This window comes from Chrysemys picta, chromosome 7 (genome assembly GCF_011386835.1).
Source record: "Chrysemys picta bellii isolate R12L10 chromosome 7, ASM1138683v2, whole genome shotgun sequence".
Taxonomy (NCBI): domain Eukaryota; kingdom Metazoa; phylum Chordata; order Testudines; family Emydidae; genus Chrysemys; species Chrysemys picta.
The window spans coordinates 122595021-122622285 of NC_088797.1; the positions used below are offsets into that span (position 1 = coordinate 122595021).

Genomic DNA, 27265 nt, shown 5'->3' on the forward strand with positions numbered 1-27265 from the left:
CTTAATGCTGGTAAACTATCATGATCCAGCCTTCAATGTGAAGAGCTGCGAGTAGGCAAGAAAAGCTGTTGTATCTCCACTCTGGCAATACAGTCACCAATTATATGTCCCACCAAGATACTTATAGCCCTTTTCTGATGTACAAACCCATTAACATCATGAAGGCTGCATTTCTAGGTACAAGTGGTCCTGCCTCAGCATGGGGGGATGGACTAGTTGACCTCTCGAAGTCCAATCCAGCCCTACATTTCTGTGATTCATTTGAAGACAGAAGGTATGAACTACTTTTAGAGTAATTCAGGACAAGGAATTGTAGGAGACTATCAAAAGAATACATTCCCAAGGGAAATGGGGAAAGCCCCATCCAAGTGGGACGTGTGAAAGTAGGCTCAAGAGAACATTGTAGGGAACTGTCCCTGCCCTGGCAGGGGATGCAGGAGGTGACCACCCCTACTAGATACTCTAGAGCATGAGGTTCTGTAGTGGGTTCATAAAATAGCTCAATTTGGGATCAGAAAGGCTAAGCATTTATTTTAAAGTGTGGTTATGGCCAGGAAAGCAACCACGGCACTGGGACAAGGTTTAAAGGTGCTTTGGTATGTAATGGGTTACCAGGTACCTGTCTATCCTGTGGCTAATCTAAGTGGGGTTATGAAAGGAAGGTGGTCAGAGGTGAATGGGAGGTTATCATTAGGGAAGAGGCATGTCCTCTCCTCTCGCAGTTGTCTGACATTGGAAAGGCCCCAGTCATTGGAATTGATTTGTCATTGTTCTGAGTTTGTATTTTTGGAAATAAAGCAAGGCCTGAGGAAAGGATATGAAGAGACGTAGCTGGGGGGTTATTTTTCTGTCTCCGGCTTGGGAGTCTGTACACAGAGGACACGTCTACACTACAAACTTAAGTCAACCTATGTTAGGTCGAATTACAGCCACCGCAGTTACTACGATGGTTCATGTCCACACTACGCCTCCTTCTGTCGGTGGTGCACGTCCTCACCAAGAGCGTTTCTACCAACTCACGAGGAGCCGTGTGGGGGGCTGAAAGCCCGGGCTCTCAGCTCCATGCGCAGCTCCCTGCTGGGAGCCCGGCTGCCCCCCCAGCTCTCGGCTCCCCGCTGCCCCCTGGGTTCCTGGCGGGGAGTTTCACTGCTGGAGTCTGGGTGGCTGCCAGGTTCCCAGTGAGGAGGCTGGGCAGCAGCCCAGCTCTAGCTGAAGCCCCTACCCCGCTCCCGTCCCGGGATGACAGCCTTAGCTATGAGCCTGGCCTGGGGTTCACAGCAGGAAGCCTACCAGCCTTTCTTGTCAATTTCACGGCTCCAGCAGGGAGCCGTGAAATTGACAAGAATGACAACCAACAGCCAATGTAAGTAACACAGTGTCTACCTGGACATAAGCCATACACCTCTCGAGGGGGTGCAGTTATTATGTTGCTGTAGCAGGGCACTTACATTGGTGGGAGTAAGGCTGTGGTGTAGACACCGACATAATTAGGTTGACATAAGATGCCTTATGTCGACCTAGTAGACAAGGCCTGAGTTACCTGCCCCTTTCCATTCAACAGAGCAGCTCCATGAGTGTGTCTGTCTCGTAGCTGGTTACTTTACTCACTAAATTAGGGAATTTGTTTTTTGTTTGTTTTTTCCCCCTAAATATTGCTAACTCTCTAGAGGCAATACCGATAAAGCAGAACAAGGTGAACTCTTCATTCTGTCTCACCCATCCCCAATAACATTGTCAATCAGGATGTAACTGTAGCACCTTAATTGCTAGCTGGGTTGGAAGAAGATGAAAGATGAGCGCTTGGTTTTCAAGAGCCTACTTTGGAAAGTCAATATGAAAAGCCATCTTTAGATTTCCCATCTGAGCAGGTCTTATCTGGATGTCATTGAGAAGCAATAAATACGGGAGCCCAGATGGCATTCAGACAGAGGCACTTTTCAGACTAAGTACACTTTAACAAGTATTCTCCACTCTGGGCCATAAAACGATAATTTACTGTCCATAGACATGACAGATTTAGTTTTCCTTCCTCAAAGTAAACAGTTAAAATTCGTGTGGATTCCCAGCAAACACAAGAGGGTCGACTCAGCCACCATCATTCTCAGCTCTCAATTAAGCGATTGCTAAGGAACCACAAATCCCATCCCAATCCCTTCTGTTACAGAAATTAGGTTATGCTTTTATTGCGGGGCTGAATGTCATTAATTTGCGAGCAAATTATTAGAAACCTAGAAAACAGTTCTGAAACGCCTGCAGATTTACGATGAAGTCATTTCGGAAAAGGTCAGTGGCGACACTGCTATAATTAAATCTTTCATTAATTTTTTAAATACACAACAACTTACAAATGCAGTATAAATTGACCAGACGACCTTGCAGGAAATTATTACAGCGCTCTTTCATGTTGTACAATAATCTAGCAGTCCGGAGAATTGCATTTCCTCTCCCTCCTTGTTTTAATTGATGATGGAGTTTCATGTTTGTTGCGTGGCAATAATTAGTAGTGGTGGATCGGGCCAGGGATTCGGATGGCTTGGGGGTTATGGAACACCAAGGTTTTGCCCTCCATCGATTCAAAGCCCACCCCAGCTTGGTAAGTGAGAAAAAGTTCTAACAACGTCACAGCCAATGAGTTCCCTAGGCAAAAGGATTTAGTGGTAACAGTCTGGGTCCATTGCTGCTGGGGATGGGACTCTAGTGGGGGAGGGCTCTGAGTTACAAAAGAGAATTCTTTCCCAGGTGTCTGGCTGGTGGGTCTTGCTCACGTGCTCAGGGTCTAACTGACTGCCATATTTGGGGTCGGGAAGGAATTTTCCTCCAGGTTAGACTGGCAGAGACGCTGGGGGGCTTTCGCCTTTCTCTGCAGCACGGGGCATGGGTCACTTGCAGGTTTAAACTAGTGTAAATGGCGAATTCTCTGTAACTTGACGTCTTTAAACCATGGTTTGAGGACTTCAATAACTCAGCCAGAGGTTAGGGGTCTATTACAGGAGTGGGTGGGTGAGGACTTGTGGCCTGCAACGTGCAGGAGGTCAGATCATGATGGCTCCTTCTGATCTTAAAGTCTATGAGTTTAAGAAAAGCCAACGGCTACTGTAGCGGGGCGGTCACCCCGCTCCGGCCCGGAAGGGGTTAAAAGCAGCCCTGCAGAGGGCTGTGGCTAGAGTGATTGGGGGAAGAAGCAACAGCTGGGGCCACGCCCCAATCAGGCCCCAGCTAGCCCTATAAGAGGCTGAAGGACACACTCTCTCTAGCTCCCTAGAGAGAGAAGGACCTGGCTGCCTGGGAAGGGTATCTAGGGTGGAGCAGTGCTGGGGAAGGGCAGAGGGAGCTCCAGCCTAGCAAAGCCGCAGGCTGAGTTAAGGGCCCACAAGCGGGTACCAGGGTTGCAGAGGGGCAGCCCAGGAATAAGCAAAGGCAGCTGGACCAAACCCCCCTTGCTGATGATGAGTGGTTTATAGACTGCAGTCCACCCCAGTGAGCGGGGGCTGGATAGTGACAGGCAGTAGCCACTGAGGCAAGGGAGGGGAGACCCAGACTGAGGGGGTACTGTCAGGGGGCAAAACCCTAATCTAGAAGGGCACCAGGGTCCGGGAGGGACACGGGGGCCAGGGCAGGCGAGACACTGGCCTACAGAGGGCGCTCCGGAGGCTGGAGAGCTAATTCCCTGGACAGCCAGCAGGAGGCGCCGCAGCATTGAGTCGCCGCCTCGCCACAGCTACTCAGGCGTGGAAATGCAAGTGCTTCCTCAGTCCTACATCAAGCCTCCTTATATCATGTTTGAAGTAACCTGACCGTGCAATATACAGGGCAAACCTCTGTGGCTGCTGTCTGTATTTGGTTGGACCTGTTGTCTGGATATATAAAGGCCTTTGATCTCCAGAGTTGCCCATTTAACTCGTAATGGAAGCTGGAGCACTGGGGCATTTGCAATGCCTCATATTGTCGACTGAGTCTTACAGACCCCTCATTGATAATACAAGGTTTTACGGAGCATGAAGATGCCAAGTGGAAAGGGAGCGCTAAGAACATCGCGCAGAGGCACTGACCTCCCAGTGACAGCAAGCATCTTCATTCTTTCCACAGATATTAGTACTTTCCTGCCATTGCTAACATCAAGGTTGGTGAGATAACAATTTGGCTCACTTTGTTTCTTGTACAGGCCACAACACAATCCCCTTTGAAGTTAGATGTTGTCAGGATTCGGCCCAATACAATATATGGTTTATTTACAAAATACTTCAAAGTTTTTTTTTTTCCCCTTTTCTATAAATACGTTAACTAATTAATTAAAATCCTAGCAATCTAGCCCCTTTGTAATGTACCCTGTGGCGTGACACTCCATAGAAATATGGTTATGATATGAATATGGCCTAAGTAAGATATGTATTTATACAAGATGGGTCTTGTAAGGTAGCATTGGACAGGTTATACTTTACTAATGTATCATTTTTGTATCTAAAGTAAGGAATATTGACTATGTAACAATTACAACTGGGTGCGTATTTGGGAGACACCCACCAGACAACTGGCCATCACAGCCTTGATGGGCCATTAGGAAGAAACACTAAGACTTTAAAGATACTAATCTCGCTCCTTCCTGAGAGGCGTAACACTACCAGGTCAGGTGGTCCTGTCACCTGGTACTAAGCACCATCTTGGACTTCTAGTAATTTTCCATTAAAAGGTGGGGGAGGTCAAGACTGGGAAACAAAAGATTCCCGCCTTATGTAAATCTTATTTAAAGCTGGGGAGGAAGGCAAACCGGACTTTCCTTCATTGCCTACCCAATAAGAAAGGCTGCTGAAAGTACCTGAAGGGACAAAGGAACTAACCTGGGGAGAAAGGCAGGGGTGAGTCCAGACTGAGACAGGGTCCAGTCTGTAAAAAGAAATAACTAGAAATGTAACCTACAGAAATGCTGCAACTTGCCTAAAATAACATTTAGGGTGAGAAATTATTTCTTGAAACCAGTCTCTTTAAGATCTTAAACTTATTATGCGTGTTTTGTTTTATTTGCTCATAATCTGCTTTGTTCTGTTTGCTATCCCTTATAATCTGCCTTTTATAGTTAATAAAGTTGTTTTGTTTATTATTAAACCCAGTTTGTGCAATTTCTGCGTGGGGCGGGGGGGGAGGAGAGGGGAAGAAGTTGTGCATATCTCTTCACATTTAGGGAGAGGGCGAATTTTTATGAGCTTGCGCTGTGCAGATCTTTCTATACAGCGCAAGGCGTTATTATTTTGGGTTTATTCCGCAAAGGCAGTGTGCACGTGAGTGCTGGGTGAATCCTCTCACACCGAGCTGACTTCAGTCTGTGTCTGCAGCTGGGTGTGGCCTTACCTGTATGTGTGCTGCAAGAGGCCGGAGCGCCTAATTCAGCAAAACAGGGAACGGGAATCCAGGCTGGTGGAGCAGGCGGGCTCAGTGAAACCCCAGTACATCAGATGGCATCCCAGAAGGGGGGTCCAATCCATCACACACCCTACTCAAGCAATGTGAATGTGTCCACACAACACTGTGAGACATTTATCGATATGGTAACCTATTTTACTTTCAGGTTCCAAAGGTGGAAACACGATTATAAACAGCGAATATTAAATACATAAATAAATAAACAATGGATGAGTGACTCCATCTTAATTTGTAGAATGGCATTCACAAAGCCTTAGGCATGTCTCTGAAGCAATGCCACCTACAACTTGGGTGGCCCAGCAACTGGTATTTAATGGAAGGGTCAGAGAGTATTGGTTTTGCAGCTTGGAAGAAAAACCTAGTGGTATGTGGACACATTCTCCCCTATTAGCAAAGAGTAAGGAGTGGCCTATGTCCTGTCGATCAAAATTCACTGGATGTAAAATCCACTGTAATTGTGTGAACATCAACTCAAATTTGACATAAAATAATAACAACGTTCACTTCTGCAGCATCGATGTCAAAGTTCTTCCTGAGAGTTAATTAAGCACTGCAACATCCTTGTGAGTTACACAAGTATTATCGTTTCCATTTCCAAGATGGGTGAAATGGGGCAGAGAGGGGAAGAAGGTCAGTGCTACCCAAGGAGTCAGCAGCTTCACACGGGTTGGAACCAAGCAGTCGAAGTGTCTCCCAATCCGGTCTTCTAACCACTGCACTGCCGGTTCCAGCCCTTTCACTAAAGATGTCTCTGTAGCATAGTCTCAACAGAAATATATGTGGATCCCCACCACCTATGGAAGGAGGTAGGAGATCCTCTGTAATGCGCAGATAGACTTTTAATAGATTTTAAGGCCAGAAGAGACCATTAGGTCACCTAGTCTGACCTCCTGCATAGCACATGCCAGAGAATTTCCCCCAGTTACCCCTGAAACGAGCCCAATGACTTCTGAGCAAATAAATCAAAACACCAACAACCGCACCCAGAATGCAATGTGTGTTCCTGCTACAAAATCTTGACCCGGTGTGCCTAAAAAGGCTGCAGCAAAGGGGCACTGGCTCCCGAACGCAGGCTTAGCATTTAGGGCTCAACACATGCAAGCAACGGCGGAACAATTGCAAACTGAGCCAGTGGGGTTAGCGGCTATGAATGGAGAGTCAAAGCCGAGCTGTTCCCCATGAATTAAACATAAATTATGACTTTGAAGACAAGCAAATGGGCTGTGTAACCTTCTGATTGTTTTTTATTAGGGTTTAGATGGAATTGGGGTGAAAGGAGGTCACCGGTTACATATAAACTGGATAGAATGAGAGTGAGACAAAAGAACCAGAACCTAATTGAGAGAGACATAGACCAGCAATTAGGGAGAGTGGAAGAGGAGCCCGAGTGATATTATCTAATGATTGGCAAGATGATGCAGGCAGCGAGAGACTGGAAAGGAAATATAAAAGATGAAGGATGACAGTTTAAAGGAAGGCAATCGCTGATGAAAAACACTCTATAATTCTTCTCCAAACAATAAATAGGGTCTTTAAAAGCCACTTTGAAGCTTTTAATTCAGTTCATTTCACCTGACCGTTGGGTCAGAAACGGCTGCTTCGGGGCAACTGGATGACAAAAGTCAAGGCTGCCTGCGCTTCTCTCTGCGGGTGGGAAAGGATGAGAAGAAATGGCAATCATCTTTGGGAAGGGGGAGACAAGATCTGGAAGGGGTAAGAAGACAGAAACCATTTTTTACCCAATCAAATATATGGTCCATTCAGAAAGGAATGGGGCCAGATCCTCTGCTGGAGTAGATCAGCACAGCTCCACCAACTTCAATAAAACTATCCCGATTTACTCCCTCTGTGGATCTGGCCCATGGTGTCAAGAACAGTCTGACAACTTAAACCCCGTTTTCATGGATATAAAATAGGTTGGTCAGCTCCAGCTAATACTTTCTATTAGAGACGGCCCAGTGCCAACCAATCTGGATTTCAGAACTATACAGATCCAGGGTTTTGGTTTAGCCCATTACAAAGGGTTGGCTACAAAAATCGGGACCTGGGTGCAGCTTCCAAACCCCACAAAACCCAGGGAAGGTGTTTGGATCGCGTTTGAATTTGGGCCCATCACTATAGCCACATGTGCTCTCTCTTAAAATGAGTTATTCAGCAGTTTGTCTTCACCAAAATGCTGTCATAAGCACCAAGCCTGGAATAACAAAGGAGGGAGGCAGAACCGGAGAGAAACTGGTCTCAGCATTATTTTCCCCGCAGTTATTTACACCAGAAGGAAATGAAATTAAAAGAGCACAAACTACCTTGCGATGTCCTTTTGAGACAACACACCCACCCTCTGCTTAGACTGGGTAACTCTGCTGGACACAGGTAGTGGCGGCGTAAGTTCTGGAATGTCAGTCATTAAAAGCTGTTGGCAAAGACTGGGATTCACAGACTATATCACAAATAGAGCCTTATTACAACTTGGCTGGGCTTGCAAGTAAGCCACCAGCCTAGCCCTAGGGAGCTCAAAGTTCAAATCTCAGCTCCACCCCAAACTCCCTGTGTCAAGTATCAGAGGGGTAGCCGTGTTAGTCTGAATCTGTAAAAAGCAACAGAGGGTCCTGTGGCACCTTTGAGACTAACAGAAGTACTGGGAGCATAAGCTTTTGTGGGTAAGAACCTCACTTCTTCAGATGCAAGTAATGGAAATCTCCAGAGGCAGGTATATATCAGTGTGGAGATAACGAGGTTAGTTCAATCAGGGAGGGTGAGGTGCTCCTCATAAATTTCATTATTTCAGCTATTCAAATCTGAAATTTCACCATGTTGTAATCGTCGGGGTCCTGACCCAAAAAGGAGTTGTGGAGGCAGGGGGGTTGCAAGGGCATTGTAGTGGGGGCTGCGGTACTACTACACTTTGAGGGGAGGGATAGCTCAGTGGTTTGAGCATTGGCCTGCTAAAGCCAAGGTTGTGAGTTCAATCCTTGAGGGCGCCACTTAGGGATCTGGGGCAAAATTAGTACTTGGTCCTGTTAGTGAAGGCAGGGGGCTGGACTTGATGACCTTTTGGGGTCCCTTCCAGTTCTAGGAGATAGGTATATCTCCATATTTTATTTTATTTTTTTACTTCTGTGCTGCTGCTGGCAGCTACGCTGCCTTCAGAGCTGGGCAGCTTGTGAGTGGCAGCTTCTTTACTTCTGCGCTGTTGCTGACGAGAGGCTGCCTTCAGAACTGGGCACCTGGACAATAGCCGCTGCTCTCCGGCCGCCCAGCTCTGAAGGCAGCGCAGAAGTAAGGTTGGCAATACCATGATTCCCCTAAGATAACCTTATGACCCCCCTGCAACTCCCTTTTGGGTCCAGCCCCTCAATTTGAGAAACACTGATCTCCCCGGTGAAATCTGTACAGTCTAGGGTAAAAGCACACAACAGACCAGATTTCACAGTCCGTGAGGCGTTTTTCATGGCCGGGAATGTGGTAGGCCCCTGTGTATAGTAAAGTCAGGCACTGATATTGGCTGGGGCCTTTAGGATCTGCCATTCTACAAATAACAAGATGGCTTCCTTATTGGCAAGCGCCACATACAGCGCTTGACCAAATGTTCTTGGAGGGGGACGCCACTCCCCCTGTAGGTCAGAAGTGGGGTATGGTGGAGGTGATGGAGTGAGAGGGGAAGTCCCACCTTCCAATGCCATAGAGTTTCTGGGATGACAGAGAAGATCCATGCGCCCAGTGCTGTCAGTATCTCCCCTTTCACCCATGCTATGGTCTTTAAAAAATAGCCACATATTTACTCATCCAGTGAATGGGCCCGTTCTTTACAATGCTGGCATGAGAGCGGGAACCCTGCCAATTATACAGTGAGATGCGGTCCTCGAGTTAGCGAGCGACGCCAAGTGCAACGAGCAAGTAATCTGCAGAACACAATGATGAGGTGGCTCTTCGGCTCGAGCTGGATTTATGGATTAGTCGCACTGCTCCACATGCGAAAGGGGAGGGGGGGACAAAAAAAATTAAGCGGTATCAAAATACGAGTTTACTGAACAACAAAGCCAGGCTTTTGAAATCCAATTTTTAAAAAAAAATATTTCTGATGTTTCCAAACCGCTTTACATGACAATTGCTTCAAAAGAGATCCCAGACACATGAAAGGGAGCGCGAGAAACAGGGAGTGTGAATTTTTAATGCTGGTTTTCAGAAGTACTTTCTTTCTTTTTTCCTTTGTGGTGCTCGTGAAAGGCAGCTGGCCTGACAGCTTTGAAGACCCAAGTCCCCTTTCTTCCCCAGAACAGGTACTGCATATACAGCAGCAGCGGGAGTTTCCCCATGCCACACCACAACTGAGTCTGCAGGCACTGTCCACGGGGAAAGTAGTGCAACTCAATCTCTTTAGCCCACTCTTCCCTTATTGTCTCTTCAGTCACTCTCTGCCAGTGTCATAGAATATCAGGGTTGGAAGGGACCTCAGGAGATCATCTAGTCCAACCCCCTGCTCAAAGCAGGACCAATCCTCAACTAAATCCCCAAAACCCTAAGTGGCCCCCTCAAGGATTGAGCTCACAACCCTGGGTTTAGCAGGCCAAGGCTCAACCCACTGAGCTATCCCTCCCCACATCTCTTGCGGGGGACGGCACTGGTCTGAGACCCTTTCACTATGCATCTTACACAGGCCATCGAACAGGTATAAATCATTATTATTATTTGTGTTGCGGTAGTACCCAGGGGTTTCTAGTAGGGATTAGGCCCTCTTCATGCTACATCCTGTGCAACCTGCAAGGAAAAGATGGTGCCTGCCGCGGAGGGCTTGGGTACTGCCAGTGAGCGCTGCTGTGCAATGGACCGACTGCCAGCTGGCATGCACGGGGTGAACTTGTGCCCTGCAAAGCATTGCTGAGCACTCTCCTCAGAGGAGCTAACACCCCACAAACGCTCAGCTGAGAGTTCGGGGCATACCGCACCCAGCGCTGCACAGGGACAAGCCCTGCTGAAGCAGACAGTGGACGCTGGGTGGCCAGACCCACCAACTGGGGGGAAGTGAAATCATCCTCCTGACAACGTTCCAGTTCCTTTGCTTTTCTTTAGCCACTTGGAAACAATGATTGAGAACAACACAACTCAGAACTGTCTTTGCCGCCCCGGCAGGGCCTGGCCTAGCTCCTCTTCACGAGGACTTCACAGCCCTCCTCCACTCAGGCCCCTTCCCCTCAGGCCTTCTTGCTTGACAGGTGCAGTGAGCTCCCCTTCCCTAAACCTCCCCTCTTTAATTCTGTGCCTAACATGTCAGGAAGCCAAGTGTCTAAACACTAGATTGGTATTCAGGTAGACCTGCGTTCTATTCCCAGCTCCGCCAGGGGCTGACCTTGGGCAAATCATTTCACTGCTCTGTGCCTCAGTTTCCCCAACTGTAAAATGGGGCTCATGCACCTCACCTCCTTTGTGAAGTGTTTTGAGATCTACCGATGACAAATGCAGTAGAAGAGGTAGGGATAATTATATATGATTTTCCTGCAGGGCACATGACTAGGAACAAACACATGACCTGCAACTACAGCTCCCACCCTTAAAGGGCCAGAACAGGTGCACTGGGACATGCTGCAGGGCCCAGGGCCCTCTGCTGGGGGGTTGTCAAGTTCTCAAGGAACCCATGTAGAGTCACAGACACCCTCTTTTCTTCTCTCCTTTCCTGAGACACAATCAATAAATGCTTTATGGCTTGAGAATGGTCACTTCAGAAGCAGAGGTTGTGCTCACCTGATTAGCCTATTCAAACGATCTAGAAGGGCAGCATGCACCATTGGCATCATCATAAGAACATACATAAGAACGGCCGTACTGGTCAGACCAAAGGTCCATCCAGCCCAGTATCCTGTCTTCCGACAGTGGCCAATGCCAGGGGCCCCAGAGGGAGTGAACCTAACAGGTAATGATCAAGTGATCTCTCTCCTGCCATCCATCTCCATCCTCTGACAAACAGAGGCTAGGGACACCATTCCTTACCCATCCTGGCTAATAGCCATTAATGGACTTAACCTCCATGAATTTATCCAGTTCTCTTTTAAACCCTGTTATAGCCCTAGCCTTCACAACCTCCTCAGGCAAGGAGTTCCACAAGTTGACTGTGCGCTGTGTGAAGAAGAACTTCCTTTTATTTGTTTTAAACCTGCTGCCTATTAATTTCATTTGGTGACCCCTAGTTCTTGTATTATGGGAATAAGTAAATAACTTTTCCTTATCTACTTTCTCCACAGCACTCATAATTTTATATACCTCTATCATATCCCCCCTTAGTCTCCTCTTTTCCGAGCTGAAAAGTCCTAGCCTCTAATCTCTCCTCATATAGGACCCTCTCCAAACCCCTAATCATTTTAGTTGCCCTTCTCTGAACCTTTTCTAGTGCCAGTATATCTTTTTTGAGATGAGGAGACCACATCTGTATGCAGTATTCAAGATGTGGGCGTAGCATTGATTTATATAAGGGCAATAAGATATTCTCCGTCTTATTCTCTATCCCCTTTTTAATGATTCCTAAGAGTATCAATACAATGCTCTTTCAGTCTAACTAGCTGAATTCACGCAGCAAGCCACAGGCTTAACAATTATACAGCTGCTGGAGGAGAAAAAAGATGGGGGTAAGAAAAGATACCGGTTAAATTAATGACCATTAGTAACATTTGTGGTCATGAAAGCTAAAAAAAGGATACAGCCAATCAAATGTTATGGTTCCAGGTATAGGCTGACCAGGAACAGGGATAGAATAGCAATCCCCAGACACACACTCATTTTCTAGCATGGCATAAAATTGACAATCAGTATTAGTGGGATGCTCATTTTCCACTGAAGCCTCCAGTACAGAGGTGGTTTGAAACCAGATCAGATGAGCCGGTGGCTTGGCTCACTATGATAAAGGCTAATATCTCAAAAAAAATCTTTGCTTCCCTCACTCAATATTCTTATTTTCGGTCTTTGTTCTCCAGCCAAGTTATATAATCTCGATGCAGGATTTTTTGTTTGTTTCCCTTTCTTTCATTCCAAGATGACTTCTCTGTTTTCTCGTGGCTCATTTTGATTCCTCATCAGCTAGCTGAAGAGGAGTCCAGATATCGATACATTTTAAGTTAAAGACCTTTGCTTCTCTCCTCTTGAAGGCTTCAGCTGTATTTTCCATTATGCTCTCAAAGCAGTCCACAGTTGCCTGCTGCAGTTTTCATAGTTTCATAACCACAGGATTGTGCAGTGAATCGGAAGGACAGACGTCATAATATTGCCGGTAAAACCCACTTTAGAAACTAGTCCACCGCCCATAATAAAGCCAGTTGCATTTCAAACAGATAATGCAGTTATAAAGCAGACTCCAAATAAGATAGGAAGGAAAACTTCATGGCAGGATAAAACTAGTCTAAGGGGAAAAAAACCCAGAGCCGTTTTTGGATAACACCACCAGACAAGTTGGACAAATAGGATTTTGAGACAATCCACCAATCTATACAGTGTATTCTCCCCCCAGAATAATGGCATTTTTATGAGACTTGAGAGCTTATGGCAATCTGCCTGGTGGATCAGCTCTACACCCCCCCGGGTGTAATAGCGGAGTTCAGAGTTCCCTAAGCCCGCAAGGCCACACACACATTTCCCCTTCACTAAGTTGTATGCTGGAAGCTGCCAACCCCATTTTCCCTTCTACAGATCTAAAATAGACGTCTAGAACCAGCGCTCCTTTCCCCTGGATTCCCTCTCCCTTTTTAGTTCTCTCCTCGGCTTACTAGCAGCAATGGCTGAACATCTTCATAAGAGACAGACCAGGTGGGTGAGGAAATATCTTTTATTGGACCAAAGGCTGTTGGTGAGAATTGTCCAATCAAACATATTCCCTCACCCACCTGGTCTCTCTAACATCCTGGGACCAACATGGTTACAACACCACTGCCTACGTCTTCATAAAAGGCTTTTTCAGGACGTTTGGCTCAGATTCTCAACGGTCTGTAGGCTCCTAACCTCCACTGCAATCAGGGCTGGAGCTCAGGCTCTCAAGCCCACCTGACCTCCTAGGGCCTGAGATGTTCTGCTATTTTTAGCATACTAGCTTGAGTCCCACCAGGATGGGTCTGCCTACCCAGCCTGGGAGGCTGGCTCCCAGCTGCAATGTAGACAGACCCTCGGGGGTATTTCCATCTCCATCACCCACTGAGATCCCATTTCCCCTTCAGCAACAAGAGGGCCAATTAGTGTCAGCTGTGCTGGATTTGCGGCTGTGGGTTCTTGTCCACTAGGAAGCAACCAAGAGCAGCTACCCATTTCACATTGCCCACAGGGCAGGAACTATTCAGTATCACCTCCGAGCTTTCAGCCACCTGTGCTGGTTTCAGGTCTGGAAGTAGAGATGGCAGGCACCAATTGCCCCAAGCCATCCAGTACTCCGTGAATGGTCCCTTTATAGGCTTGATCTTCACCTGGGCCTCCATCACACCTTGCCACTGTTCTCTGCTATCTTCTCTCCCTCCATGACATCGTGGGATGTGCTGCTGAGATTTTACCTGGGGTTCCTGCATAATATGCCTGCGTCACCCCAGATTTTCCATGTGTGCTTGGAAAAAAAGATGATGGCATGGGATCTGTTCATTGGTTTTCCCAGGTAAACAGAACCATCTTCTCGTATCTGTAGCTAAGCAGGATGGGAGCAGCAGTGTACTTGCTGGAAATGTTGGTACTTAATGCTCCTACAAAGCATGCTGAAATCAGTGGAAGCGCTGAATGGCCACACAGGTCCCACCAGCCTGCAGCACGTTGCAGGATTGAGCCCTACGCTGGCTCAGATCACAGCCAACAGAGCTGCAGCCTCATGAAGGCATTTAGTTCTTCTGACTCGGAGCCCCCATGAGCCCAGAATGACCCGGCTCTGCCCTTACGGATCAGTTCTCTACCATTCATTTTCAGGGAAATACTTTGAAAAGCTGCATGAGAACCATTTTCTAGCTAGGTTATAAATGAGCTGTTTTACTATTCAGCACCTGGGAAAGTGTGGGTAGGAGTTTCTATGTACATTTCTGGCAAGCAAGGGGCAACATTTCTTTTACAGCTTTTATAAACTCCTATGAACATTATTATACTGGCCTCAATAATTAAAAAAAAAAAAAAAGCCTGTAAAGATTTCAAAAGGAAAACAAAGCAGTTCTCAGTAAAGTTGGCATCGAATGGCCAGCAGCACTGGCTTCCTACATTCTCCATGGAAATACTGGAAGGATAAATAATAATAATCTTAGGTTGGAAAAGCATGTTTCATCTCAAAGGAAACCGCACTGTACCCGGGCCGAATCCTTAGCTAGGGTAAACTGGGTTAGCTCCATTGACTGCAGTGGAGATACCGATGAACTGGTTTACGCAAGTGGAGGATCTGGCTGTCCGTATGGGTTTGAGTGAATGCAATCACATCACCCATTACTGTATTTGGGAAACAGCAGATGCATAACAACAGTGCACAATATAACAATGCAGAGAAACCACTGTATTGACCAGGACCCATTGAGAAAAATGTGGTAACCAGAATTGGTTACCCAGAGGGAACAGCTTAGGATCCAGCCCTTCATTCAGAGCTGCCTACATACTGCCGACCCCCAAAATGACATTTACCCCATCTTCATGAAATGTTAAGTATTTGCCCGCATTCCTTTTTATTGTGTTTTGCTCTTTTCAGGTAGTATTTGCACATGACAAACCAGCGCACATGCACACGCTCCACAAAAGCGGGTTTCCCTGCAAAGATGGCAAAATGTTCCATTGATCAAAATTTCAAATGCTCATGGAAACTCACAAAAATCCCAGTTATTCCTATGAAGCAAAAAGAGAGAGTTCTGTGAAGTTGCATCCATCACTATCCGATGGACAAACTATGAGACACCGTCACCAACAATGTAATTCAGAGATTGAGCGATTATAAAGCTAGACATGACCATTGTAATCAGCTAAACTGACCTCCTGGGTAACACAAGCCATAGGCCTTCCCTGCATTTATTCCTGTTTGCTGGGCCTGGTGCCCTTCCCGGCATAGGGGGCATGTGGGGAGGTCTGGCACACAGAGAATCAAGCCCCTTATTGAATACCCTGGGCTAGATCATCTCCTGCAATGAGTTCCCTTTGGCACAGGAGAATTGGAGGAAGGGCTGTCAGGGAGCCAGTGACACCTCCTCATTCTCAAGCTGCCAAGGCCCCAGCCCTGACACACCCCATATGCCAAGACAGGAGGTGTGGTTGGCATAGAAGCTGGCTCTACTGACTTTCTGCCAGCTGAGAGATTCAGTCCCCTCCCTGGGAATTCTAGCCTTGGCAGCTCCAGCTAGATTCCAGCCCCTTGTGTAAGAAATGGATAGGCTCTATGTACTAGAGAGATCTAATTCCTTGGGACCCGTTCGGCTACCACAACGCTGCATAGGCTCTCTATCCAACACTCTCCCTACAATACGGTTATTTCACTCTGCCGAAGATTGAGGTATCTGCATTATTTTTGGAAGAGGTATCACAGTGAATCACAAAATCCAATTCCAATGAAATCACATCCCAACTCCCAAAGCCCTTATCCAATTCCAAACTTCTCAAGAGATGGGTGGCGTTCCTGTCTAGTATTCCACTCCAGATTGACGATTAATAGTAATGCTACCTGTGAGCTACACCGCCACCCTTCCTGAAATACAAGCATACAGGAATGATGGAGACTAGAGCAAAAGATAGTGGGCCCGACCCGCCTCCCTCTTGGAACGGGTGTAAATCAGGATAACCCCACTGCTCAGGGTGCAGTCACACTGCTGTCAAAGGGGCCAGCGACAGCAGAATCAGATCCCTTAGAAAATGAAATTCGGAACAGCCAGGGCAACAGGAGGCCTCCGTGTTTGCAATGAACTGTTACTGCAGCATAATCTCCTTCCTGTTGTGATTAATGGAGGGCACTTACTCACATCACAGGAACACTCCTGAAGCAGCACTACACAGCTCCATCACAGTAAGTGTAGAGTGTTTGACTAGTACACTCTTAACTGTACTGCTCTCTGGGAACCTGATCCCTTCCTCAGAGCCGGACTTTCTTCTTGCGGCACCCAGCCCCCGGAGGAAGAGCAGATAATGAAACGGTCACTGGAAGCCACTACCTCTGTGTCTATGGGCAATTGTAACCCACTGGGGAGTGTGTTTCAAGTCACTCTCTGTGCCTGTCCAGAAGATGTAAGTGGTTACAGGCAGCAGCTATGAAGGATTGGCTCTTTAGCTCAAGCTGTAGCAATGCCTACATCTACTTCTGGGGGTCCCTGCTTCAATCCCCAGTGCGTCAGCTAAGAGGGTGCGTATTGCTTAGTTCTAAACACCAGTAGCTTATTGTAACATTCTACAGCCTGTTTATTCTCTAGCCGGTGTTACGCTGGAGGGCTAATAGTCCCTTCTGACCTTAAAATCTACAACTAATCCAAAAGCTCTGTAAATCCTAAAAGGTACCCGAGACCGGTCTGCTGTATTAAGAGCTTCTCGGCGGCTCTACGGAGTAACATGTTCACACACAGTGGAGCGGGTCTGATGTTGCCCCCGGCAGAGGGCTGAAGCGACTGACGTACACCCGCAGCGCCGTACGCTCGATCCCGACACAGCTCGTTTGGGACTTACGTCATTAGCTGCGTCTCTATGCCCGGCTCCACAAGGGACCCATCCACAAAAAGCGGCGTCGATGTGAAGGCATATTTACTCCAGGATCTTCCTTCATCGAAACTCACCCTGGAATTGAAACGGACAAAATAAATAAATGTCAACGCGTGGCTCCGTAACCATTACCCAGGCAATTAAACAACGTCGAAGGCTTGCGAGCCACAGCGGCTGGATTTATAAACAAGCGTCAATCTTTGCCATCTCCCCATGTTATTAATTAATGTTCTCAGAGTGCCCTCAGGAAGCAAAGCAGCAAGTATTATTATCAAAGTCATTAAGGGCCTGCGTTAGGGTTGTCAACCCTCCAGGACTGTCCTGGAGCCTCCAGGAATTAAATATTAATCTTTCATTAAAGATTGTGTCTTGTGAGGAAACATCCAGGAATACAGCCAACTAAAATTGGCAACCCAGGCCTGTGTTTGCTATGTCAATCGCCAGGTCAGACCCAAGACTGCAGGCGGTATTGATAACACCTAAGCCAGGACATGTAGTCCCTCGGTGCGTGTCTATGTTCACGACATTAATTTCAGCAGGGGAAAATACACAGCCTCAAATGTGGTGTAGCGTTTAATTGCCTTTGTGGGGTTTAATTCATTAATATTAGCCATGTGCTTTGAGATGGGCAGACGAAGCGGGCTAAATGCTGAACCAAATTCTCTGCTACATCCTCGCAACTCCACTCATGTCCATGGGGCTGCATGGGAGTACTTGAGAACAGAATCAGACCTTTATCCACTAGACAATAGAATGTGCCCAACTAATTTCAACCAACAGCCAACATGGACAGCAATCACATTGTCACTGCTGCCGTGGGACGCTGCAGGTCAGTGGCTCTGTAGCCTATACCAAACTGCCGGAGCCCCGGAGTGGCATGGGGTAGTGTGGTGATGTTCCGTTTACAAACGATTCAGGAAACGAGACAGTTTTCCTTTGCTCCTGGAGTCTTTACATAACGGTTCCAGGAGGATGTCTGCTTGGAGAGTTATCCCAGAATCCTGCCTGCAAAGAACAAACAGGGGAACACAAGGGCTTACTGGCCCCCTGAGTGATCAGGTCCCGTTCTAGCTGGGTCATTTACGAGCTCTCTCTCCGTAGTTGCGGCAGGTGCCTGAGCGGTGAAAGCTGACAGATAACCCCCCATGGGCACCGCCAAAGGGACAAATGAGGCACAATTTCTCCTCTGGTCAACAGGAAATGTTTCTCACTTCAAAAGAGAAGAGAAACGTATTCTCTGGTCAGTGGGGGCTTGGGGTGGGAAGAGATTGTTCTGCAGAACTCTGATTCCCACAGGGCTGAGACAGTAGCGTTTTAAGGGGTAAATTGATGTTTCTCAAGACAGGCAGATGTAACCAACTGGTCAGTGCATGAGATTTGTGTCCCTTGGTGCCCAATCCATAGAGGAGAAGGGTCTCATCTACAGAGCCCGGCTTTTTAGCTCCTGCTGTACAGACTGGAGCTCTTAGCAGAGGAGGTCACTGGTTTAAACCCCAGCGTCAGCAAAGAGGAGCACCCATCACATCACACCGATTATTTTGAAGGGGGATATAATATTTGAGATAGAGAGGGGATGAAATGCTCCGTTTAGGTTTTTCAGTCCAGAATGGACAGTGTCAAACCCTGTGTTGCCCTGTCAACATCCAGCCAAACTCCCGCTGGAACCAGCACAGGATCTCCAACAGGTGAGGAAGGAAGAGATGGAGAGCCCCCAGCTCCTGCTCTGCCTGAGTTGCGGGGTTTGGTGGAAGGGGTTTGGCAGGGGTTAGACTCCTCCCCACTGACGCCAGGGAGGAGCAGGACAGATGATTAACGATTTGTACTTCAGTCGCTCCTAGGAGCCCAGTCACAGGCCGGGATCCCATCATGGTAGGGGCGGTGAGGCTGCATTGACAGGCAGGGCGGCAGTGGACTCAGGCCCAGGGCTGCTGAATCCCACCACATCCCAAATCCCTACCCTGAAGATGGCCCATTGGGCCTGATCCAAAGGCAATGGGCCTTTCCATTGATTCCAAAAGGCTGGGGATGAGGCCTACAGGCAGCCCAGCCCCCCACCCCTGGGAACCATGCCTCACAGTATGCAGAGCTCCCCTCTTGAGCTCCTGCTCCCCATCGTGGAGCACACTGGTCCCAGTGAAACCAGGACCCTATGCAAACACAGAGGAATGGACTGGATTTACCCCCATGAGGCACATTACTGAGATCTTCCCCTTAGCGCGGTGGCCCCCAAACTGTGGGGCGCAGCCCCATAGGGGAATGCAGAGGAACGTTCGGGTGGGGGGGCATGGTGGACCCAGGACAACCTCCACAGGAGGCAGGGAGGGAGCACCACCCAGCTCTGCTCCGCTTCCCAGCTCTACTCTGGTCCCTCCCCCAGCCACAGCCCTGGCCCCAGCTGCGGCCCCAGCCTCAGACCCCTTGCCCCTGTCCAAGGGGCATCCGTGTGCCCACTCCCAGCCCTGGCTCCGGGGGGGAGGGGCAGAGGCACGGACAGGCGTAAGGGGGGGCATGACCCTGAAAAGTTTGGGGACCTCTGCCTTAGTGCTACAGATACACAAAACAGCATCTGGCACAGGAGAAAGCGTGCAGACCAAAGAGAAAATGCTGTGGGAGAATCGCATGCAAAGAGTTTATCCTTCAGAAATCTATTTATTTAAATGTATGTATCTCCCCATATCCCTAAGCATTTGTATGCTGTTCGGTCTGCATACTTATCTAACTAGCATTTCAATTTCAGGGGAACAGCAGGCTTCATTAAAGTTCTCTCAGCTTTTCAATTATCAAACCCTCTTTTCTCCGGGATGAAACTTATTGTACGCCGTCCCAGCTTGAGAACTAACAGATTTCCATGTATACTTTAATCAAGATGGCTCTTCTCTTGTAGCAGGTGCCTACTGAGTCAAGATGATGCAAGTTCAAAAGCCCTAAAGGTATAATTTGGAAGGACCTGTTAGAGTTTGTCAGCGACAACTCTAAATACCTAGGCAATAGAGTGGGCCAGACATTCACAGGCACTTGCACGAGCCAAACAGCGTGTGCGCCAAGCTCCCTTGATGAATCCGTGCACAAATCAAATATTTGCCCACACACATAGCCCTAGGAACGCAGGACTGGAAGGGACTTCCTGGGTCATCAGATCCTGTCCCCTGCTATGGCATATCATCCACGTCATGCAGGTATCACACTCCAGATTAAAATTAGTGAGGTTGTTTCCACCACTCTTCCTGGTGGGAGGCTGTTCCAGAACCTCACTCCTCCAATGGTTAGAAACTGTCTTCTAATTTCCAGATTAAATTTATTCATGGCCAGTTCATCCCCATTTGCTCAGCATTGTCCCTTAGCCTCCACAGCTCTTCTCCCAGGAACCTAGGGCCAGAATCTGATAGCGTCTCTCTCGCTGAGTAGCACCTCACTCAGCAAGTCACTAGGAGCGCTCGTGGAGTGAGACCCCTTTCAATTTGAGGGTTATGCTGTCTAGGAAGCGGTTAACGAATTTATAAGGGGTTAACAAATGATTGGCAGAAGCATAGGCTCGGGAACTTGGGCTGTGAGGCCAGGTTTTACATGAGACTCCGCTCCTGGCCCCCCACGCGGGATCCTGGCTGCTGGACCAGCTCCTGGAGTCCCGGCTGTTGACCCTCACACCCGGGGTGCCCACTACTGGGGTCCCTGCTCCAAACCCCGTGCCAGGGGGCCCGGCTGCCAGCCCAGCACCAGAGACTCTGCTCCTGGCCCTGCTCCCAGCCTCAGCCCCTGGCCACTGCTCTGTTCCCGGCCCCAGCCTCAGACCTGCCCCCAGCTTCAGCCCCCTTACCCCTGTCCGGCTCCCTTAGAACCATCTACTGGTGTCCTTAGAACCTTCTAGAACACAGGCTGCTCCTGCCACTGGCTTGTAACGGCAATTGCTCACTTAGGAATCCTTTATAAACCACCCGTTATGGAAAGCGTGGCCAGTGTGAGCAAACATGTCAGAATCTGGCCTCTAAGTGGCCATGAGCATATGCAAATGCTCCGGCCCCAATCCTGCAGTGAGCCCTGCGTCCACGTGGCACTCCACTGCCTTCACAGGGGTTTGGTTCAGGCCTTGCCTGCTGCAACCAGTTAGGTGCTGATGAGGTATTCCAGCCGCTTACAGCGCATTACAAAGCAGGGCGTTGTTCAGCGTGCCCATTTCACAAATGGGAAAACCAAGGCACAACCAGGTGAAATGACTCGCTCGTGGTCACACAGTGAATCGGCGGCAAAACCTGGATTAGGACCTGGTTGGGGGGGTTGATTTCGGCTTAACCCACTGGACCATCCTACTCCTTATGCTGACAAGATCTTAGAAAAATTCTAGCCCCTTCAGAATATTTGGCTTGTTACTAGCCAGAAAGAAGAGAGAAAAAACAGAATTGAATCTGAGCTCACTGCATATTGTTTTCTCTGTGTGACAGGAGTGTAACTTGCTTGTAAAGTGTGTGTTGCATCCATCTCTTGTGGCTACCCCACAGAGATAATAACAGTCTGCTACTGCTGCGAAGCTAATGAGTTACTCCTTTAGTTCAAGCGGTAGAACTGTGTGCTTTGATGGAGAAGGTTCAAACCCTACTGGAAACCTCTAGTGGAAGTTATTATAGCGCCATTTGCCTGGTTGTGGCAAGGAAGGATGTAAGGCTTTGAGGTGAAGAGGCAACCATCACTGATCTTGTAAGGTGCATCCCTGAAACATCATGGTGTGAAGGACAACGGCTTAGCTTGAGCCTGGAATCCCCTGGCTTCTGCCCGGATGTTACTTAACTGAAGGATTCTCTGTATTAATGAATCAAGTGGGAGAGGCCTTAGCATCTCATTATTGCGGCCAAACACCGTTACTTTCCTCTTTTATTTGACCGAAAGCTCTATTTCCTCTTCTGCTTGTGCTGCGTCTGGAGACGAGAGTGCTTGTCAGCGATCAGAAGAGAGGGGTCTCATTCACAGAAGAATAGGAACCTCAGTTTTGAAGATAATTTCTGTAACAACTTCAGAAGTTGGGCAGGTCAGTCCATTAGCCATGCTCCGACATCACCCAAGATACAGATAGAAGGTGATGCTAATTTAGAAAGCAGTCAGCAATTCCACTCGTCTACTGCAGGCACTGAGCCTGCTGCCCCCACACATCCTTAGAGCAAGTGCACTCTAATGTGTAATGCATATAATTATTGTATGCTTGTTCAATTAAAAGTTCAGGAGGGCTCCAGCTTCAAAAGGAGACATTCAGGCTCACGGCTTGAAAATACATCAACCCTGACATCTCTTTGTCATGCACATCGCTAGGTTAAAAAATAGGGCGGCTTTAAAGTTCTGAACCATATCCCGCTCACCCAAATTCTGGTGGAGGTTCTGCACTAGGAGTTTGGTTTGCCTCACGGTAGATTCCATGCACTGAGATGCTGAGCGCCTTGAACGCCTGTTAATCTCAGCGGGAGCGGAGGAAGTTCAGCCCGTTACAGCGTCAAGTCCTGTAGTCATGAGGCCAACTGTGAAGTTCAGACCTACATCCCAACTCCCCTGAAGTTCAGTGGGTGGAGGAGATGGTTTGGGTGGTGTCTCTAGTGCACAGGCTTCTCAAACTTCTTCTGAGGGAGAACTACATCTTGAACAAAGCAATCTTCTCAAAACCCACCCTGAGCTCCCGATCCCATTTGTGCTCACCAATCTCTCTCTCTGGCAACTGCAGCGGGATCTTTAATGGGGCTAGTAACATTAGCAAAGTATCTCTGTATTTCTGTCAGTTTTTCATGAGATGAATGTGTTGTCCTTTTTGCATCAAGTCAATCACACTGTCTCCTTCTGTTCTTCACTCCAACTCCTTGTCCCATCTGGTCCCTGCTCCCTTTGCTCCTCCACCATCTGGTAATCCTTCCTTCCCTCCCATACACATGTTATCCATCCTCTTGGCCTTCTTTATTATCACCCGCAAACCCCTCTTCCTCGCCCCAGTGCTGACACACACCCACACCAATAAAAAAGTATCCTTTTGAGTAATCCCCTGCAACTGCTGGCCAAATTATACATGGACATTGCAACCAACACCCATTGTAATCAACGAGGCTGCGCAGGATGTCACTCAGGGAAGAATGTTCATAAGAGCTCAGCTCCCAACATGATGTTTGTTTCTTTTTTTTTTACATCTGGTCACTTACTTTGCTACCTAATGGAGAGCCAAACTTGTCAGAAAATCTGACCCAAAGTGTGTAACTCAGGAGGCCTCAAACTTAAATGCCCGTTGAAAGCAGGTAGTGACAAAATGAAGGACCAGAATCATGTGATTTCCCCAGCCTTCTGTGGGCCACCACAAAGTGCTCTGAACAAGAGATTATTTGATCTGCTCCTTAGTGTTCTGGGTACCTATACTGCACAACCAGCAGGAGGGAGAAGGATCCACTCCAGAACTGAGATATCTTAATTATATTTTGGACAATTCCAGTTTAGCGCCCCCCCGAATATTCTCAAAGCTAGGGAAACAGCCTTACCACAAATGCCGGATAGGCATTGACGTGTGCTTCATGGCCACAAGTGCCCCACCCCAGTCGAGATACCACACATTGTATTCTTCCTCGAAGATCTGGAAACAAGTCAGGTATAGTGTGAGCTTTTCAAGCCATTTGAGGCCCAGAGAGCAGCTGGAAAGGTTTGCAAAAGGCACACAGCTCCCTTTCCCCACATATGACTGTACCTGTCTCCATGAGTTTCCGGCATCAGAAGATATGAACGTGCTGATATCGGTATATGAGAGTTCAGAGCCAACGTTGCCTGAAACACAAGTAGATTTCATAAGTTCTTGTGTGGCAGGAGCAGGGAAATCACATTTTTGCAGGAAATCAGGGGTAACTGGTTTAACCAAAGTTTTTTGTTGTCTTAATTCCAGGATTATATAACACCACCATGGAAGGGAGGTGGAAGGATTAAGATAGAAGAACATTGCAAACAGTAAAATAGTAAAATGTTTTAAAGTAAATAGCTGAGAAAGACTGCTTCACTGGTTTGCTTTTACTCCAAGTGACACACTGTGCATTTGCAACAACATGAGATACACATGTCTGGACTGCTCCATGTTGAGGCCAACATTTTAAGGAAAATACAAACACAACCGCATGTCTATTATGTTCCATGGTTGCAATCGTGACAACTGTGTATGCAAATCAGTCATTTTTCTGAAAATTTTGCACCAAAGCATGCCTCTGCATTCTCCTAGTGTTTGCAGTATTTTGACATGGAAACATTTAATTCTTCCTATCACCATTTCTCATGCAAATTCGAGCGAAAAGGCAAATGCACATGACCCAAATCCAATTATTCATACTGCCTTCACCTCATCAGAGCTGGAGTTCAAGGGTGAACTCCTGGTCCCATTGGAGTCAATGGTGAAACTCCCGTTGATTTCAGTGGGGTTCAGAGTGCACCACAGGATTCTTCCAAAAAACAAAGGGACCAACGTACTGATCTCAGAAGCAGGGCACCTAGCAAACAGCACCTCCTGCTGCGTTCACTAGTGGCTTGTGGTGAAGCCTAACAGATGAGGCTTATGGTGAAATTACCAATATCTCCCTGTCAAGGGTTGGCCTGTTTCTGATATGAACTACACCTTGGTGGAGCTAGGATGTAAAGTACGACCCAGGACCAAATGAGCTGGCAATAAAGGTAATAATGATCAGACCACAGCAATGTCTTAGACAACGGTGACTGTTCTTCTTGATCAGAAACTGGGCACATTTTAGTGTGAGCAGAAATGGACAGGTTTTGCCTGTGTGCATTTTTATTTTGTTAATTCAGTGCTGATGGAGATTACCACCCTGATAGCCCTGGAGACTGAAGTCTTCTTCTTGTCCAAAGTAGCAGTGTGTAAGTTACCCTATCTTCCCATTACCCTGGAGGAACCAGCTTCCAGAATAAACTTTCTGTTCAGACTCCACACAGTTATCTGGCTTTCCTGCCAAGAAGATTGCTAGTCTGTGCCCGTCGGGTTTCTGTAGCATGGGTGTCTGTACCCTACAAAGTAGACAGAGGGAACTAACTCAGTCACATATACCACTGAAAGGCCCTCAAATGGTAATGACTCACAGATAATATGAACACTGTTGGGGGTTGAACCAATGGATGAAAGACTCCACAGCATATTCCTTATCCACTGATCCATAAAATTCCCTCTTCCTACAGCTAAGATATTTTTAAACTAGGGCATAATTTTCCTGATTTTTTTTCTAAGGGAGCTAATATTTTTCCACTAAAAACAGTAAGAAGGGAAGATTCACTCCTACACATCTGTAGACTCAATAGGAGCACAATAAAAACAGACTAATGAAAATGTTAATTGCGCTCCTGACATTTAATGATAGAACATGAGGAATTAAAGCCCAGATGCATCTTGACAAGCTCCCATCAGCATCAGAGACTATATAACTCGCCAAGTTGTTGTGACACTCCTGTTTCCAAAAATAAAACCTGAGGAACAGGGTTGCGCCCGATACGAGGTGATTCAAGAAAGGTTTTGGTATCAGTATTAGGAACACAGGAATTACGACACTCCCTTAGTCCTTTGGTCCATCTGCTCCAGGCGTTCTCAGACTTCATTGCTCTGTGACCCCCTTCTGACAACAAAAATTACTACACGACCCCAGGAGCGGGGATGGAAGCCAGAGCCCACCCAAGCCTTGCCAAAGCCCAAGCCCCACCACCTCGGGTGAGGGGGCAAAGCCAACGCCCAAGAGCTTCGTCTCCAGGTGGAGGGGTCTGTATCCTGAGCCCCATCACCCAGGGTGGAAGCCATGGGGCTTCGGCTTCAGCCCTGGGCAATGGGGCTCAGGCTTCAGCTTCCGCCCCAGCAAGTCTAATGCCACCCCGGTGAGCCCATTAAAACGGTGTCACAACCCAGTTTGAGAACCACTCATCTCCTCCACTGTCCTGTGACCACCAAGAGTGGCCAGTGCTAGCTGCTTCAACTGAAAGTAGAAGAAACCCTGAAATAGGAAGTTTTGGGTTGACTTGCCCATAGGGAAAGTTTTCTCTTCACCCCCAAGAGTCAGAGGTTGGCTTATGCCCTGAAGCTTGACATTCAGACACCTTCTTTATAGGAACTGCCATAGTGAATCACGTTTTGCTATTGCCATTTTCATCTCTAAGCCTCGAGGTCTGGAAACCAACTGTCCAACTGGGGTTTATGGCTGGTAGCAAAGAGAAGTGAGTTCTTGCTTGCTGGAACTCCATCACTACCATTTCCAGATAGTTTTGTCTCTATAGCCCTGATACATGAATCCCTTCTTTCTCCCTTTTAGCCTCATTTGGACCACTGAAGTCAACTGAAAGACTTCCATTGATTTCAATACAATTTGGATCAGACCCTTGGTCCTGACAAGCGTGGAACGAGACGCTGATTCATAGATTCTAGGGCTGGAAGGGACCTCGAGAGGTCATCGAGTCCAGTCTCCTGCCCGCATGGCAGGACCAAATACCGTCTAGACCATCCCTGATAGACATTTATCTAACCTACTCTTAAATATCTCCAGAGATGGAGATTCCACAACCTCCCTAGGCAATTTATTCCAGTGTTTAACCACCCTGACAGTTAGGAACTTTTTCCTAATGTCCAACCTAGACCTCCCTTGCTGCAGTTTAAGATACGTGTCTCTTCTCTGTTAAAGAGTCAGACCAATGATCTTATATCCAGGCTAGCGCTCCCACCATTATTATTACTGGTGGAGCTGCCACAGTGGTAGTGAAAGAGTGGGAGCTTTCCCAGGGAAGCAGAGCAAAGACAAGACCTATGAGGCTAAGTTTGTGATGGGTAATCTGGATAGTCTGTGCTGATACAGTGCAGCTGTTGACCGTGCTTAACAGAAACAGATGTGCCAATTCCCACCAGGTTAAGCCTTTTATTGCACAAGGCAGCAACACAGAAATGATGGCTCTGCCTTTTAAAGGTTAAGTGTTATACAAGTGAAGCTTTCATCTCGTGCAGTGACAGCTTGAAAAGAAACTCCTTGTCTAGTAATCTAGACCATTGCCTACGACCTCATTCTCTTGCTGCCGCTGGCATCTTCTCTGCTTCCTAGAGAGTTCAGTAGTCAAGAATAAAGGCCACTTTAAGAACTGTATGAGCCATGACCGTTTATACACACTCGCTGTGAGCTGCCAGCACCTGACAGTTTAGTTTGGATAAACTTTGCAAAGTTGGGAT

At 47.5% G+C, this 27265-nt stretch overlaps 1 protein-coding gene across 3 annotated transcripts in view; it reads right to left on the bottom strand.

Annotated features, from left to right (window-relative positions):
• SORCS3 (sortilin related VPS10 domain containing receptor 3) overlaps positions 1–27265 on the bottom strand; it is a 530373-nt gene that overhangs the window by 58825 nt on the left and 444283 nt on the right. For all 3 annotated transcript variants that reach the window (XM_065552531.1, XM_005303514.5, XM_065552530.1), the window contains exons 12-14: positions 23768–23844; positions 23565–23656; positions 17038–17145 (exon numbers count right to left, since the gene is read on the bottom strand). In XM_065552531.1, the coding sequence (XP_065408603.1) occupies positions 17038–17145; positions 23565–23656; positions 23768–23844 (277 nt within the window). The remainder of the gene's footprint in view (positions 1–17037; positions 17146–23564; positions 23657–23767; positions 23845–27265) is intronic.